This window comes from Xenopus laevis, chromosome 5S (assembly GCF_017654675.1).
Source record: "Xenopus laevis strain J_2021 chromosome 5S, Xenopus_laevis_v10.1, whole genome shotgun sequence".
NCBI lineage: Eukaryota > Metazoa > Chordata > Amphibia > Anura > Pipidae > Xenopus > Xenopus laevis.
The window spans coordinates 98461864-98475936 of NC_054380.1; the positions used below are offsets into that span (position 1 = coordinate 98461864).

Genomic DNA, 14073 nt, shown 5'->3' on the forward strand with positions numbered 1-14073 from the left:
AGTTCCACTTTGGTGATGGGAACCTTCAGTTTCTTCTCAAGCTCATTGCTTACAGATTCTAGTGTGTTCAAGGAGATTGCGTTATAAGGACAGTCATTCGTCTTTGAAAGGAACATGTTTCTATAAAACTCAAAAAAGTGTGTATTATGTTAAAGTGGAACACTGGTTTATAGGGCAGAGACGTGCTGTGGGAGCCACACAGGTTTATCTAGCAAATAAAGCAAAGTCATTGGTCAGACGACTATACGTATAGACAGCAACCAAAACACTGAACCTCAGTAGCCCTGTAGGAGAAGACCTATAGACCTTATAAAACATTAAAACAATTATTTAATCTGTAAACAAAAATGTATCGCCTTCAACACTGCTGTATTGTGCTTCTCTAATATCACCTCGGGGCAAGGGACTCTACAGTTCTTTTAAAGGGACCGTATACACCTAAACACACCTTTGCTAAAAATTCACACATTAAATAGGACTTGTGTTGCGATTACATTCTGCCTATTTTAATTAATTTTAGTTCTAATATTTAAAAAAAGAATAACAATTGTTTTTTGCTTTTATAAACAATAATTTGAAAGTTGGGCTATGTTTACTGAACTCCCCCCCCTTCCTTCCTTCTTATCTAAATAATTGGTTTTATTAGCTCCTCTGAAGTTCTTTGGGACCAGAAGTAACAGGATGTACTAAAGTGAAACTGGCTTCATATTCCTGTATAGTGCCATAAATAGTGGAAACCATAGATTTTTCTTAATTTAGATAGATAGATGTTAGATAGAGACAGATGATAGATAGATAGATAGAGATAGATAGATAGATAGAGATAGATAGATAGAGATAGATAGATAGATAGATAGATAGATAGATAGAAATCTCAAACAACCCCCCCCCCCCCACCCTGTCTACAAAAAAGATTAGAAAAGATTCCAGAATGAAAAATCTTGGCTAGACCAAAATCCGTAAAAGATGAAAACTTTGGGCGACTTCAGAAAACGAAGCGCCGCGAGTGCCATGCCACAGGCGTTTTTTCATTCCAGCAGGCGGAAGACAGGGGGAAGCAGTTTGGGGAGATTAGTCGCCCCAAGGAAGAGGCGATTAGTCGCTGGGCGACTAAATCTCCCTGAATCTCCCAGTGTGACCTTACCCTAAAGGGCAGGAAATTTAGCATTTTGAACATGTTCTGCAAGTAATGGGTATAACCACGATCTATGCTGGTTAACTTCTTATAGCCCTTTCCAAGGTTAGATCATTTTACTAAAATGGAATGATTATATCATACAATGTACATTGTAACTTCCTTTATTATATTTTTTTTTAGTATGGCGTGGTAAATAACACCAAAGCATCATTCACTTCATTTGTTGATCCAAGAGTTTATCAGACTTCCCCCACTGACAATGACGATGAAGAGGATGAAGATGATGATGATGACGATGAAGAGTCATCTGCAACAGGTATAATTAGGATCACATGATTTGTAGCCAATCACTTATGTGCTGTCCTTTTGTGTCAAAGGTAAGTTGGTGCATTAAATGTTAGACTTGACTTTCAGGATACTAAGCGTCATTAATACAAGCAAGTGTCTATTCTTCTGTAGGAATAAATACAAATGTTAAGCTGAGGGACACAAGTCATCCACCACTGTCCTCCAACTGTCATTACAGCTATTCTTTTTTTATTTTTAGGCAGTTCTTATGTTCATCATCATTTATTTATATAGCGCCAATAAGTTGCGCAGGGCTTTACATTCGTTTTTAGCGACCAGGGAATGAAAAACAAAGTGTTTTGAGAGCACAATAGCAATAGAGGGGCATCAGTTTATATGAGAAATGTTAATTTATAACGCATGGAAACCCCTACCACAAAGGGAACCGCTGCTATATCCGCTGCCTTTACTGTTATAAGTGTATGTGAGGGTGGAGGTATCAGAGGCCATGCTTTTATTCACCAGAAACGAGGGTCTTTGTGAGAACCGCTTACTATCTCGTCTTTTTTTGTTTTGTTTGTTATTTAGCTGTTACTATTAGAAGTATGATTTTATTTCTCACTCTCTAGCAAGTAGTACCTGCCTACAGTGTGAAACAGCTTTATGTCAGAACACGCATCCGTTTCCTATTCTTTTTTATTTTTTGCTGAAGAGAGTATTTTTTTTTAGCCCTGTTTACTAGCGAACTTCTTAGACAAGAACAAGCCAAGCTGAATGAGGCCAGAAAAATTTCAGTGGTGAACGTGAACCCTACCAATATTCGTCCTCACAGCGATACTCCAGAGATCCGGAAATACAAGAAACGCTTTAATTCTGAGATACTTTGTGCAGCACTATGGGGTAAGTAAGAAATAGTTTTTTTTACATTGGTACCTTCCATTTGTTCTAAAGCACTGGGATTATTCCAGTAGGTTGAAGTACGAACATACTGTGAATGTCTTCTACAATTTTTTTCATTTAGTCAGTAGTTCTGTATGAAGAGTTTAAATTGAGACACAGCAAAATGTGAGCTGATAATAAAATGTTCATGAACTACCCGCAGGTGTAAATTTACTAGTGGGAACAGAAAATGGACTAATGTTGTTGGATCGAAGTGGACAAGGAAAAGTCTACAACCTTATCAACAGGAGGAGGTTTCAGCAGATGGAAGTCCTAGAAGGACTAAATGTCCTTGTCACAATTTCAGGTATGACTTCTTGCAGGAGTGGTACAGATAATCTGCTCTTTCTATGGGAATGATTCACATGAGAGTTGTCGAAGAAAAACACACAAAAAAGCACAAAAAAAGAAAGCTGAACTTACTGTTTCTCTGGGAAGTGGATGGACAATATTTAAGTCAAATATATGTCTATATAATCTAGGGATGCACTGACTCCAGGATTCGGTTCGGGATTGGGCCAGGATTTGGCCTTTTTCAGCAGGATTCGGACGAATCCTTCTTCCAGACCGAACCGAATACAAATTTGCATATGCAGATTAGGAGAGGGAAATCGCGTGACTTTTTGTCACAAAACAAAGAAGTAAAAAATGTTTTCCCCTTCCCATCCCTAATTTGCATATGCAGATTCGGTTCGGTATTCGGCCAAATCTTTTGCAAAGGATTCGGGGGTTCGGCCAAATCCAAAATAGTGGATTCAGTGCATCCCTAATATAATCTAACAATATAACTGCCTTTTGCACAAATTCTGCAGGATTTTTGGTGATTTTAATAATGAACTCTAATACATCTGAGCAAAAGGAGCCCCCCTATAAGATATATTGGATCATTCATCTGACATCCAACACCTGAATGAAGACAGAATGAAGAGAAACAGATGCTCAGAGAGGAATAGTGAAGATAAACTTGATTACGTCAGGAAACAATGCAAAATATTTAATTGATTTTATTTAGAAAGTTTCTTATTTCAGTGTGCTGAAGCAAATATTCAATGTTCATTTTCGCAATAGTTCCCCTTTAAGGCAGCGTTCATTCCCATATATAATCAGGCAGAAACCTGACTTCCTAAGAGTCTAAGTTAACAGAACAAGAGGAGTACTTGTTATAGGAAATAATAAATATAATAAATAACACATAGGCAATGTACAGCAAATCCTGTATGTGTATATACATGGGAAAAAACAGTGAAACCTCAAATATCTTGCATATAAATTAGATTTTTAGATTGCATAATTTGAGATCTAGATGGGTATTCGAATTCTAAAGCCTTCATTCGAAATTGTGACTTTGATGTCTCCCAAGGGAAAAAGAACAAGTTAAGAGTGTACTACCTTTCTTGGCTGCGGAATCGGATCTTGCACAATGACCCAGAAGTAGAGAAGAAGCAGGGCTGGATTACCGTGGGGGAACTGGAAGGCTGTGTTCATTATAAAGTTGGTAAGCTGCAAAGCAAACCCAGATCTAGTTTCAGATTCACTGCTTTACAATTGAAAAATGAAAGTACAAAATGCTGGTATTGACTGAAACAGCATCAGCTGTGTGCCCAATAGTTTAACGTCCTGCTCCATTCAGATAGACTGTGACTTTAGCCCCATTCAAGTAACCCATGCCAACCAATGGGATATTTTGTTTCTTTTATTCAAACTAAGCCGAGCTTCACAGTCCCAGCATCCATAGTGTGCACAAACTGTCTCATGCCTCACTGCTGTAACTTTTGTGCCAGGCGTTAATAGTATTGTAATCAAACCACATATACGTGCCCGAGTTTCTGTTATTTAGTCTGCATTAATTAGCAAATAACTGACATGTATGTAGTGTCTGTGTATGAATCACACGTATCTCTTTCATTTAGTGAAATATGAAAGAATCAAGTTCCTGGTGATTGCTTTAAAAAATGCTGTTGAGATTTATGCGTGGGCCCCCAAGCCATATCATAAATTTATGGCTTTCAAGGTAAGTGCAAAGACACATTACACAAGTTCTATTAAGCAGATAGATTCATCAATGGCTGTAAATTAATTAAATTTCACGAGACGAAACATGTTAAAAGGGTTATTTACCTTCCAAACATTTCAGTTGTTTTCTGATTATTCACCAGAAATAAAGACTTTTTTCAATTGCTCTCCATTTTTTATTTATTTTTATTTAAACCGTTTACAGTTTTTCCAAAATTGAAGTGTAAAGTTTAATGTTCGTGTTTCTGGCTTTCAGTCTGGCAGCTCAGTGATCCAGGAGCAGATTCTAAACTGTTACATTTAATTGTAACAATCCATATAATTTGCTACAGTTAGTTGATACATTTCCCAGCTGCATCTGTGGAATATTAACAACTATTGTATCAATTCTAACAGCTGCCTTTAATAAAATTCAGGGATTCTGCTCCACGGGGACAAAGATAAGAAACTTATCAACTTGATGTAGCATTTTAGAACAGTTAAAGGTTCGGCGACCCCCCCCCCCCCACAGAGCTGCTTCAGAAGGTGAAAAATTAATCATTTTGATTCCTTATTAGAAAAACGGTTGCAAATAGTGAGTGTCTGAAAGAAGTCTTTATTTTTGGCGAACAATCTGAAATCAACAGAATTGAAAAAAGTGTTAGAAGGTGAACAACCCCTTTATGCCAAGCCTCTTTTTGGTTAATCTGGAAAAACGCATTCTAAAAACTCTGTTTCATTATACAGAAGAGCAGCCATGCTTCATGGCAGAACTTCCTTCCTATCACTTGTTTACTATAAGAAAGGCAGTGTATATAGTCCAAAAGAAATGCAATGCTTCTTTGTTTGCACCTTTTTACACTGCCTTCATTGAGTGTAGAATTGCCACAGGCTTCTGTGCTACAAAATGGAGCTACCCCTTTGGATAAACTCTAGCTGCAGCCCCTATTTGTATCCTAACTTGAGTGTTAGAATTAAATTAGGAAGCAGAAGAGGATGCGGTCCACAATGTGGCCCTGTCCTGCCCCCCTGATATTATGGTCTGTTCCACTTACTGGATTTTTTTATTCTGTGGTACAGACAGCAGCCAGACTGGGGGAGAAGTGCTGACTAAATGGGCACTAAAGGGTGCAGGCTTGCACTTCTTCCTGGTGGTAGTAAATCAGGTATGGACTGGGAGTCAAAATAGTCCTGGCTAGGGCTCCACAAGCCCACTAAATAGTGATTGTCTATAGGACCTTACAGAAGCCCCTCTCACATTTGCCAGAACCCACAGATTTTCCGGTTAAGTGCAGTTCATTTTAGAGATTATTCCTTCTAAATAGAAATTGTTCAGCATCTGAGACACGACTGCTAACAACAGACAGTATGTGTTACTGATACAGGGAGCCTCTGTTCTATTGTGGAGAAACATATTTACCTTTTCAGACATCTGTTTACTATGATACGTTGGCTATACATTCACCATACCCTCTACTATAAGCTCATTGTTGTAACTTGGACCTGCACCTTATGGAAAAATGTACCTTAAGTCCTTTACAGACCTCCAGCATAGACCATTGCTCTGTGATCTCACTGTAGAAGAAGGTCAGAGATTAAAAGTGATTTTTGGATCAAGCACTGGATTCCATGTAATTGATGTTGACTCTGGCAATACATATGACATCTATATTCCATCTCATGTAAGTAAGAAACCATCATCCTGCAAAGCAGTTGGAAATTGTTGCACTATTCACAGCCCATTGTTATGACATGAAGACCTGTTTGTATTTGTTCTTTCAGATTCAGGGAAACATCACCCCACACGCTATTGTTATATTGCCAAAAACAGATGGCATGGAGATGCTCGTGTGCTATGAGGACGAGGGTGTTTATGTGAATACTTATGGTCGAATAACTAAAGATGTGGTGCTTCAGTGGGGAGAAATGCCTACGTCAGTTGGTGAGTTCACGTTGCTTTATCTTGTTTTGGATTCAGTCAATTGTGTGTGGGTGCTGCTTGGCTGGGGTTCAGTGCCTCCCTAGTACTTGATGATATTATAGGTAACACCCTTCTACAGTTTTAATTAGCACAAAAACACTGAGCAATAACTCAAACAGCCAACACCAGACTAGCTTGTATAAATGGTGACTTCTGCCAGGAACAGGGATACGTGGTCACCAGAACTCCTAAGAAGGTATTTCATAAATTAGATGCTTTAATATAACAAGACAATTAAAGTATGTGTTGAGATGGATAAAAATAAAACCAAATGTTTATGTTTTAAGCATTTACTCAGTTTATCAAAGAGTAGAAAGTCTGCAAAGTTTTTAAAAAACTCTCATTTCAGTAGACTTGTCTCTATAGCCTTTGGTAAACATGTGTAGATCAATGACAAGAAGACTGTATGTACCACCTTGAGTCCTCACAGTATTGCGTCTGTCTGTGACTGCTGCCTCGGCTTTGTGCTTCCAGTTGTTCAGGAACAAGTCAGACTGTGATTATCTACTTTAGATTTGCTACAGAATTGATCAAATCTGAGAAGTTGACGTTGTAGCATCATTTTAGTTTTGGAGGAGGGGTCACAATGACTAGAGTGCATGAGCAGTGATTTGCATTATGACCCACTTCACTAGTCATGTACAGGTTAGGAAAAGCTCAACCCAACATAACACAACATAACCTGTAAAATGTTGCCATTGTAGAAAACGTGCCCAACCTATACCCACATCTTCTCTCTCTATACTACTACTTCTGTGCTTGCCTCTAATTAAAAGACAGGGAATCTTTGGGATCAAAGGAGGAGTTTAACCTGCACCCAACCCTATCCCGTAATGGTTGGCCATATTTCAACCTGAACCTGACCCACACATCACTACACTATAGGCTGCCTGTGACTGATGCTCTAGCACAAAGGTTATTTGTGTGACCCAACACACTCCTTTAACATGTAGAATCAGTTCTGTTGAGTTGTGTTGATGTAGTCTATGGGAAGATTAAAGGAACAAAAATATTGTTTTTAAGTAAAGCTACAAAACCAGTTTATTGCCAATAAATTTGCCACAATAGTACAAGCTATAACACTATATTTATTCTGCAGAATGCTTTACCATACCTAAGTAAAGTCTAGAAGCTCTCTCTGTTTGTTTAGCATAGCAGTCTCCATATTAGCTTGGTGTGACATCACTTGCTGCCTGAGTCTCACCCTGCTCACTCAAAGCTCTGGGCTCAGATTACAGCAGAGAAGTGAGGGGGGAAGAGGAGCAAACTGAGCATGCTCAAGCCCTAGCCCTGGAGGTTTAAGATGAAAACAGGAAGTCTGATACAGAAGCCCATGTGTACACAGTGTTTCTTTTGACAGAGGACTCAGAGCAGCATAACTTTAAGGGTTAACTGGTGTATTTATATAGACCTTTCTGATAAGCTTACTTAATTTTAACCTTTCCTTCTCCTTTAAGGGATGACAATATAATGTACTGTTGGCCTGCACTGCCTCAGAAACACTATTATAGTTTATATATAAACTGCTGTGTAGCCATGGGGGCAGCCATTCAAGCACAAGATACACAGTAGATAACAGAAGAATCCCATTGTATACTATAGAGCGTGTCTGTTATCTAAGTAACCTGTGAATTTTTCAGCTTTTAATGGCTGCCCCCATGGCTACACAACAGCTTTTTTTATATAAACTATAGTAGAGTTTCTGAATCTAATACACCCGGCAGGCCCGGACTGGCAATCTGTGGGTTCTGGCAAATGCCAGAGGGGCTGCTATAAGGTTCCATAGAAAGTCACTATTTAGTGGGCTGGTGGGGACTGTTTGGGCCTCTATGTGGGCTGATTGGGCCTCTGTGTACCTGAAATGGCAGGGCTTATTTTAATTCTCAGTCCGGACCTGCCCGTTTTACCAGTGCAACACTACATTATATTTTCATTACTTTAAAACACTTTCGTTTTTTCTGTTCCTCTTCCTTTAAGGAACACAGGAACCATCTCTTGTTGTTGATCTAATTTGCCTTTCCTAAAGCATTCTTGTTGTCTCTTCATAGCATATATCCATTCCAATCAGATTATGGGCTGGGGAGAGAAAGCTATTGAAATCCGTTCTGTGGAAACTGGGCATCTGGATGGGGTGTTCATGCATAAGAGAGCCCAGCGGTTAAAATTCTTATGTGAAAGGAATGATAAGGTAAGAACTCCTTTCTCGCTGTTCAATATGGTTTCATTATTATGAATGGACAACATCTGAAACGCTTGACAGTTCTCCTTGCTCTAGGGAAAATTCACCTTTTACTATAAAGAGAAATGTAAGATCAAGACTGACAGTTTCCTTTCAAATAGTTACAGCTAATAACATGCTGGGTGCCATTAAACATTGAGTATTGCACCTCTTGGATGTATAATGCTTCATCAATATTATCTACAGCCATAGAGTTCCAGTACTGCCTAAGCAGAGGGTGGCCTCATGCTAAATTCAACCACAAAATACGCCTGTGCTGTTTAATAGAAATGGGAATGAAAAGGCTGTTTTGAGATTTTTAAGCATTTTTTTTAAGTAGCCCACAAATATGCCGACAAATCACTTAAAATCAGGGTTGGACTAGGGGGCCCGGGCCCATCAAGGGCTGTTGTCTCTGGGCCCTGCTCCAACCCCCAGCCATACTGCAAAGCCTACTCTGGGGGTGACCAGGGGGGGTAGATTCAGTGCAGAGATGCGGGTCTGGGCTGGTGGGGCCCACGAGAGCAGGGGCAAACCCGTTTTTTTCCTGGTGTTCTGCCGGTCCAGTCCGACCCTGCTTAAAATAGCCCCCCCCCCCCCCTTCAGGTGATGGTTGCCTTGAAAAGTGCTGTCATCTGACAAACATCCCATGTAAATATCTCAAAAACCATAAAATTAAGGCTTATTGCAAAAAGTATTAGACAACTACTGTCAAAAATATGTGCACCAATTCATGCCGAATTGGGCTTATGGAAAGAGCTGTGGCACCTGTAACCAATTTAAAGGAAATCTATACCCCCCAAATAAACCATTTTCATAATAATATACTTATTTTTGTAGTATGTGCCATTGGGTAATAAACTGAAAACTGCCATTTAAAGAAATAAGGGCAGTCCCCCTGAGATCCTAGGATTCACGGTGCACACAAACATACCAATAAACCATACATGTTAGGTCACATGAGCCAATTAACAGACAGAGTTCTGTCTTTTGTTTCCACACTTCTTCCTGTTACAGAAAGGGTAGAACTACACAGACGATTTCTGTGCGCTTCTGTCGGATCCGACGCTGGTCGAAAAAATGCCCGCATCAATGCGGATGCGACTGGAAACAAGGTAAGTAATACAAAAGTCAGACGGTGTTGCAGCGTTCGTCCGACACGACTGTTGGATGGAAACGTTGCACGGTGCATCTGCATCCGACAGTCGTGTCGCGTAGGACGAACGCTGCAACACCGTCTGACTTTTGTATTACTTACCTTGTTTCCCATCGCATCCGCCTTGTTGCGGGTGTTTTGTCGTCCAGCGTCGGATCCAACAGAAGCGCACGGAAATTGTCTGTGTAGTTCTACCCTTAGAGTTGTAGTATTTCTGGTCAGGTGATCTCTGAGGCAGCACAGAGAAGAATATCAAAAAATGGGGATCACTCACTTGGGAGGATCACAGTGATGCCTAAAACATCTCAATTTGTACAAGTTGTGCACAAATTCTCTTTGTTATCAGACTGTTGCCAAAAGTCTTCCTCTTGTTCTTTCACACAGGTTTTCTTTGCATCTGTAAGATCAGGGGGCAGCAGTCAAGTCTTTTTCATGACGCTCAACAGAAATTCCATGATGAACTGGTAACAGAACTCCCCCGGAACTTCTCTCCATTCTTTCTAAACTACATTTGGTTTTGTAGATGTGCACAGCCTTGCAGAACAAGCTGCTAACTCTCAGAACCTGCTGTGAATTCTTGTTCTTGACTCTCACAACCAGCTGTGAAGTTCTCGCAATTGTTCTTGACTCTCCGGACCAGATGCGTCGATTCCTGTATCGGTATTGCTCTTGGGATCAAGACCGTTTATGTTATTTTTAATAATGAGACTGCTGGCAGCCGGAGGGAAAACACAGACTGTAATCCACCTCCAGACTGGGAACGTGCCTGGTTCTGAGGACTTCAGACTGTGTTTTAGTGGCTTGTTGACCTTTTCATCGTCTTATTTCCTAAATGAGGAAGAAAAGGTCTTTCAGATTGAGCCAGTCTGTTGATTTATGTCTGCTTGCTCTGCCACTATATATATATTATACATATGTTGTACAATTCTCAATTAGAAAGAGACAGCACAACAATGTACCTTTTCTGATTTGCTGAAGGCCACGGCTGTAACGCTGGGTAATTTTAAAATCTTCTTGCCTTCACCAACTTGAACGTTGCTTTTTGTCAGCAACAGCCTAAAATTTTTAATAGGGAATCGACAGTTTCCTCGTCTTTAGGGGAACGTAATGTTCATGGCTAAACTACTAGCCTCAGTCTAAATAAATCAGATGGCATTTGTCGAGCTGTCTAGCCAGATATCTGTCCGTACATATGTCGCGACGTGTATTGGTCCAGTGTCGGCAGCAGTGAGATTGGTGCAGTTCACACAGTAGCTAATATTTTGTATATTGTGCAACAAATTAGGGCAAAAAAAAACTATTTTAAGGGAGTGAAAGCAAAATGATGGTTTGTCTTTGCATCTCTTATTGGTACTCTCTTGCACACGGCTATTCACAGTTTATAGCTGACATGGCAATAATAGGACATTTGCCAACACTCTCACGATGACACTTTGTAGTACTATTAAATGCTAAACAGAAATCAGTAGTTTGGAAGCTGTACTCAGAAATCAGAGATAGGCACATGTAACTGTTGGGCTGATGCCTAATCCTTATGCAGCTCTTTGAGAATGCTGGGGTTATGGCTCAGTAACCGCACATTCTAGCGCTGCCATCCCTGCTGTAAATGGACAACCTCCATGTTTGTTCTACCACAGAACGGAACCACCACCCCCACCACCTTTGTTTACAGAAACCAACTTCTGCCTGCCAACCTTGTTTTTGGGGGTTTTTCTGTTGTTCTTTCCACCCCAAATTACCCAACATACAGTAAAAGACCACTTCTGTGCAGAAAAAAAAAATAGAAAAATAAAAACGTTAAAAAAAAAAAGTGTGTACTTAGTTCAGGTGACAAGTCCTTCAACACAAATGCTCTAATAATTTAAAGATAAAGTACGTGTATCAGAAGTTTATTTTAATAGCTGCAAGCATGGCTGGCTGTGGTAATAGGGTGTTACATCCACAAAACTGTGTTGCGCTTCTTTTTTTATTATTATTATTATCATTCTATTTTTAACCTACCTCGTTTTGTCTCTTTCTTTTGGGTGTCATTTCTTCTTCCTCTTCTTCTTGTTGAACTGTCGCTTCCCAGAACCCCCTACAGAAAATAGGAAATCTATTCTGTGGGGAAGCGGAAACAGGAAAAGTTCTCTCTTGTTTGCTCTTCCCAACAGAATAGATTTTCAAGCCTATGTGAGTCCTGCAAGATGGACATGATTGGTGGGAGCTGCGATCAAACACTTATACCTTAAATACAAATTGGACTTTTCTGTGTCCCTACAGAGTTGTGTTGGCTTTAATATGTACTGGGGACAAAGCAAAAGTCTCAGCCATAAAGATTGCTCAGTGCAAAATGGCTTCATGAGAGGAGTTTGCTGTTTGATGAAGCCGTTCAACAGGGAAAGTGTCTGGATTGGGCACATGGTCTAAACACACGTAATGTAGCAATTCACTGGTTGGAGATGAATAAAAGCGGCACGCTCTGTCATTAACTATTTGGTTGCCAACAGATTTATTTAGCTGCTGTGATTGTATTTTGTCAGGTGCTTCAGAACATTCGGTTGCTGACTGAGAAACCTTTTCGAACGTTAAAGCCTTCAAAATACACCGTCAAAATGATTTTTTTATTGTAGGTTTTTGGGTCAAGTTATGAAATAAAAGGGATTTACTGTGTTTGAACGTGATGGGTTGTGTATTTATTGACTGACACACAATGCCGACCACTTCTCAGAACTGATTTGTAGGACTGTGAGTAGCGGTTCCTCAGGGTTTAGCTTCTTTGAGTGACCATTTGTGCTCTAACCTTTTCTATGTCTAATATACAACACCTGCCTATGATAACCACCTAAATAAGTCTATGGAGTCTTTGGGAATTTCATGGGGGTTTTCTCTGGCCAGTGGGTCTTCATTTGAGCCATGGTCAGGGGCAGATTAATGCAAAGGCTCCCCTAGGCTAAAGTGTGATCAGGGGCCCATTTAGAGTTTTCAATTATTTCTTTTAATAGTTATTTTTATTCGTGCACCAGTCAGGTGTACCTTTTCTGAGAAGAAGAAGGCAAGGCGCATGCATGTGTGTAGCTTCAGTGACGTCACTGAAATGCATTGAACCCAACCCGGTGTTTAGAGCTTGTTGCACATTTGTCTGGATCATCCAGACCCTGGAGAAGTCTAGAAGGGGGCATGTAGCCTAGGGGTCTCACATCTCATGCATCTGCCACTGGCCATGGGCTAAATAAAGTAAAGTATTAAGTGATATTAGGGATGCACCAAATCCAGGATTCGGTTCAGGATTCGGCCTTTTTCAGCAGGATTCGGTCAAAACCTTCTGCCCAGCCGAACCAAATCCGCATCTTAATTTGCATATGCAAATTAGGGGCAGGGAGGGAAATCGTATGACTTTTTCAAACAAAATGTGGAAGTAAAAAATGTTTTCCCCTTCCCTCTCCTGATATATATATATATATGCAAATTAGGATTCAATTCGGTATTCTGCCGAATCTTTCACGAAGGATTCGGGGGTTCAGTCGAATCCAAAATAGTGGATTTGGTGCATCCCTAAGTGATATACATGAAACAATGTAGCAGAAGCCTCAGTTCACTGAATTTTGGAGCTGCAGAGACATGTCTTTATGCAATCTCGAAAGAGATCAAAGACTCGTGTGGGGCTCATTTATAAACACTGGGCAAATTTGCCCCATGGGCAGTAACCCATGAAAATCAATCCCATTTTTGGTTGTATTGCTCAACCTGCACTTGGTTGCTATGAGTTACTGCCCATGTGCAAATATGCCCAGGGTTTAGAAAGGAATCGCAGTTCTGATTCTTAGAGTAAAGGCAAAATATCTACATATATAGCTGCATAAATAGCGTAATAGCTGCAGAACAAAAACAATAATGTCGATTTCAAAAGTGTCCCAAGTAAACTTACAATCCATTTTTAAAGGGGTTGTTCACCTTTAAGTTAACTTTTAGTATGATGTAGAAAGGGATATTCGGAGACAATTTGTCATTGGTTTTCATTTTCTATTATTTGTGGTTTTTGAGTTATTTAGCTTTTTATTCAGCAGCTCTCCGGTTTGCAGTTTTCACAGTCTGGTTGCTAGGGTCCAAATTACCCTAGCAACCATGCAATGATTTGAATAAAAGAATGGAATATAAATGGCCTGAATAGAAAGATGAGTAATAAAACGTAGCAATAACAATAAATGTGTAGCCTTACTAAGCATTGGTTTTAGATGGGGTTAGTGACCCCCATTTGAATCTGGAAAGAGTCTGAAGAAGAAGGCAAGTCATAAAAAAACTATAAAAAATAAATAATGAAGGCCAATAGAAAAGTTGCTTAGAATCGGCCATTCTAATTTAATATGAAGGTGAACCACCCC

The 14073-nt window shown here is 39.8% G+C and overlaps 1 protein-coding gene across 19 annotated transcripts in view; it reads left to right on the top strand.

Moving 5' to 3' along the window:
• The window catches only part of tnik.S (TRAF2 and NCK interacting kinase S homeolog), a 185649-nt gene extending 173285 nt beyond the window's left edge, over window positions 1–12364 (top strand). For all 19 annotated transcript variants that reach the window (XM_041564880.1, XM_041564884.1, XM_041564875.1 and 16 more), the window contains 9 exons: window positions 1319–1454; window positions 2156–2326; window positions 2529–2672; window positions 3726–3860; window positions 4276–4376; window positions 5890–6039; window positions 6140–6299; window positions 8387–8526; window positions 10097–12364. In XM_041564880.1, coding sequence (XP_041420814.1) covers window positions 1319–1454; window positions 2156–2326; window positions 2529–2672; window positions 3726–3860; window positions 4276–4376; window positions 5890–6039; window positions 6140–6299; window positions 8387–8526; window positions 10097–10180 — 1221 coding nt within the window. In that variant the 3' untranslated portion in view covers window positions 10181–12364. The remainder of the gene's footprint in view (window positions 1–1318; window positions 1455–2155; window positions 2327–2528; window positions 2673–3725; window positions 3861–4275; window positions 4377–5889; window positions 6040–6139; window positions 6300–8386; window positions 8527–10096) is intronic.
• The last annotated feature ends 1709 nt before the right edge of the window (window positions 12365–14073 follow it).